A 2,135-nucleotide genomic window follows, 5' to 3' on the forward strand; every position below is an offset into this window, starting at 1 on the left:
ATTAAGAATATATCAAATAAAGTTTAATTGAATAGTGATTTGCTATAATTTTAATGGGTATGAATAATTATAAGAATAAAATGTAGGAGATAATTTAATTTTTCTAGTTTTTATGGTTTACAAAATTTGCTTCTAAGACCTTTTTAAGTCACGTCGTCAATTTTGAGGAGTTAGGACATATCACTTGTCTAAGACCGGACGAAGTGGCTCAACGGGGAAGGAGCGGGACCGATCCCGCACCTGTGCACATCACACCGTGGGTCCAAGAAAGGAACCGCGGGAATGGACCGGGGGGAGAGAGTCTCTCTCTCTCTCTCTCTCTCTCTCTCTCTCTCTCTCTCTCTCTCTCTCTCTCTCTTCCAACTATTGGCCATGCAATTCTTTTTTTTTTCTTTTTTATACTCAAACGGCTATATAGCGGTTAACATATATATATATATATATATATATATATATATATATATATATATATATATATATATCTATATATATATATATATATATATATATATATATATATATATATATATATATATATATATTCTTTTTTCCTTTCCTTTTCTTAATCTATAAATACTCACCCATTCTATCATTTTTTAAACCATAATCTATATTTCTCTATATTTCTTTCTTAAAAATATTACTCAAAATGTCATCATCTTCATCATCCAATTCGACGGCAGTAGAGGAGGCTAAGTTTATCGGTTCCGTCATGGCGAAAACGGTTGCATACTATCAAAACCGACTTGGTGAAAGATCACGTGCACGACCTAACCTAAGAAAGCCGCCATTGCGTAGAAATCAAGAAGTCGGACACGATCGTCTTATAGAAGATTATTTTGCAGATGACGCCGTCTACGCTGTAAAATTTCGACGTCGGTTCCGGATGAGGAAGGAACTATTTTTACGTATTGTTGGCGATTTGGAAGGCCGTTTTCCATATTTCCAATGGAAAAATGGATGCAAGGGGAAAAAAGGTTTCTCTCCCATTCAAAAATGCACGGCTTCAATTCGTCAGCTAGCATACGGCATGGGCACATACAAATGGGACGAGTATTTTAGAATGTCAGAGCGTACCGTGAGAGACTCTGTGTACAAGTTCTGCAAAGCGATCTGTTTGGTTTACGGGCAACGATATTTGCACAAACCAACTATCAACGATATCCACCAATTGTATACGGTACATGAAGGAAAACATGGATTCCCTAGAATGCTACGTAGTATCGATTGCATGCATTGAAGTTGGTCATTATGCCCCAACGCATGGCGTGGTCAATATATGAGAGGCGACCACAAAGAGCCGACGATTATTCTAGAGGCTATCGCATCACATGATCTTTGGATATGACATGCATTCTTTGGTCCAGCTGGTGCAAACACTGACATTAACGTGCTAGACTAGTCGTCTGTATTCAACGATATCTACCTTAGAAAGTCACACGATGTACCTTTTCAAGAAAATGGGGTAGCATATAAGCGTGGATACTATCTTACTGACGGTATATATCCTCCTTTTTCTATTTTTGTGAAATCGTTTACATGTCCTAACGACCCGAAAAGGAAAAAGTTTAAAGAGGCGCAAGAGTCAGCTAGGAAGGATGTGGAGCGAGCATTTGGTGTACTTAAGAGACGTTGGCAAGTACTAACGGTCAGGGCAATGTCATATGAGGTGAAAATGTTACAACACGTAATGTATGCATGTATCATATTGGATAATATGATTCTTGAAGACGAAGGAAGAGCGATATGCCGATATAATGAAAATGAAGTTTTGCCAAATGTCGAAGGAGTAGCCGTTGGTACACAAGAATATAAGGTGAACAGAAGAGAAGTACACAATCGCGACCTTCATCAGGCCCTTCGTGCTGATTTGGTGGAGCACATTTATAGGGCTCATGTTCAGCCCCCGCAGGAGTTATCTTACGATGATGATTTGTTTGACGAATCAGACGAGGATTCTGATATGTTCGTCGAGAGTGAAGATTCCGACGACGAGAATGACGTTGGGGAGAATGATGTAGATGATCTAGGCGAGGACGAAGATGATGATTCCGAGTGACGTATCTAGATTTAAATAAAATTAGGATATTAATTAATAGTTTTTACTATGTTGTAGTTTGTTTGATATTTTTTTG

At 38.1% G+C, this 2,135-nt stretch overlaps 1 protein-coding gene across 1 annotated transcript; it reads left to right on the forward strand.

The window, feature by feature from the left end:
- The first annotated feature begins 649 nt into the window (after window positions 1-649).
- Window positions 650-1,240, forward strand: LOC145096307 (uncharacterized). The gene has a single exon (XM_079034055.1). It carries the CDS (start codon window positions 650-652, stop codon window positions 1,238-1,240), a length of 591 nt encoding a protein of 196 aa, XP_078890181.1.
- Window positions 1,241-2,135: the final 895 nt, after the last annotated feature.

The sequence above is a fragment of the Lactuca serriola genome, chromosome 3 (genome assembly GCF_051521515.1).
Source record: "Lactuca serriola cultivar US96UC23 chromosome 3, Lser_US96UC23_V15, whole genome shotgun sequence".
In the NCBI taxonomy this organism is placed as follows: domain Eukaryota; kingdom Viridiplantae; phylum Streptophyta; class Magnoliopsida; order Asterales; family Asteraceae; genus Lactuca; species Lactuca serriola.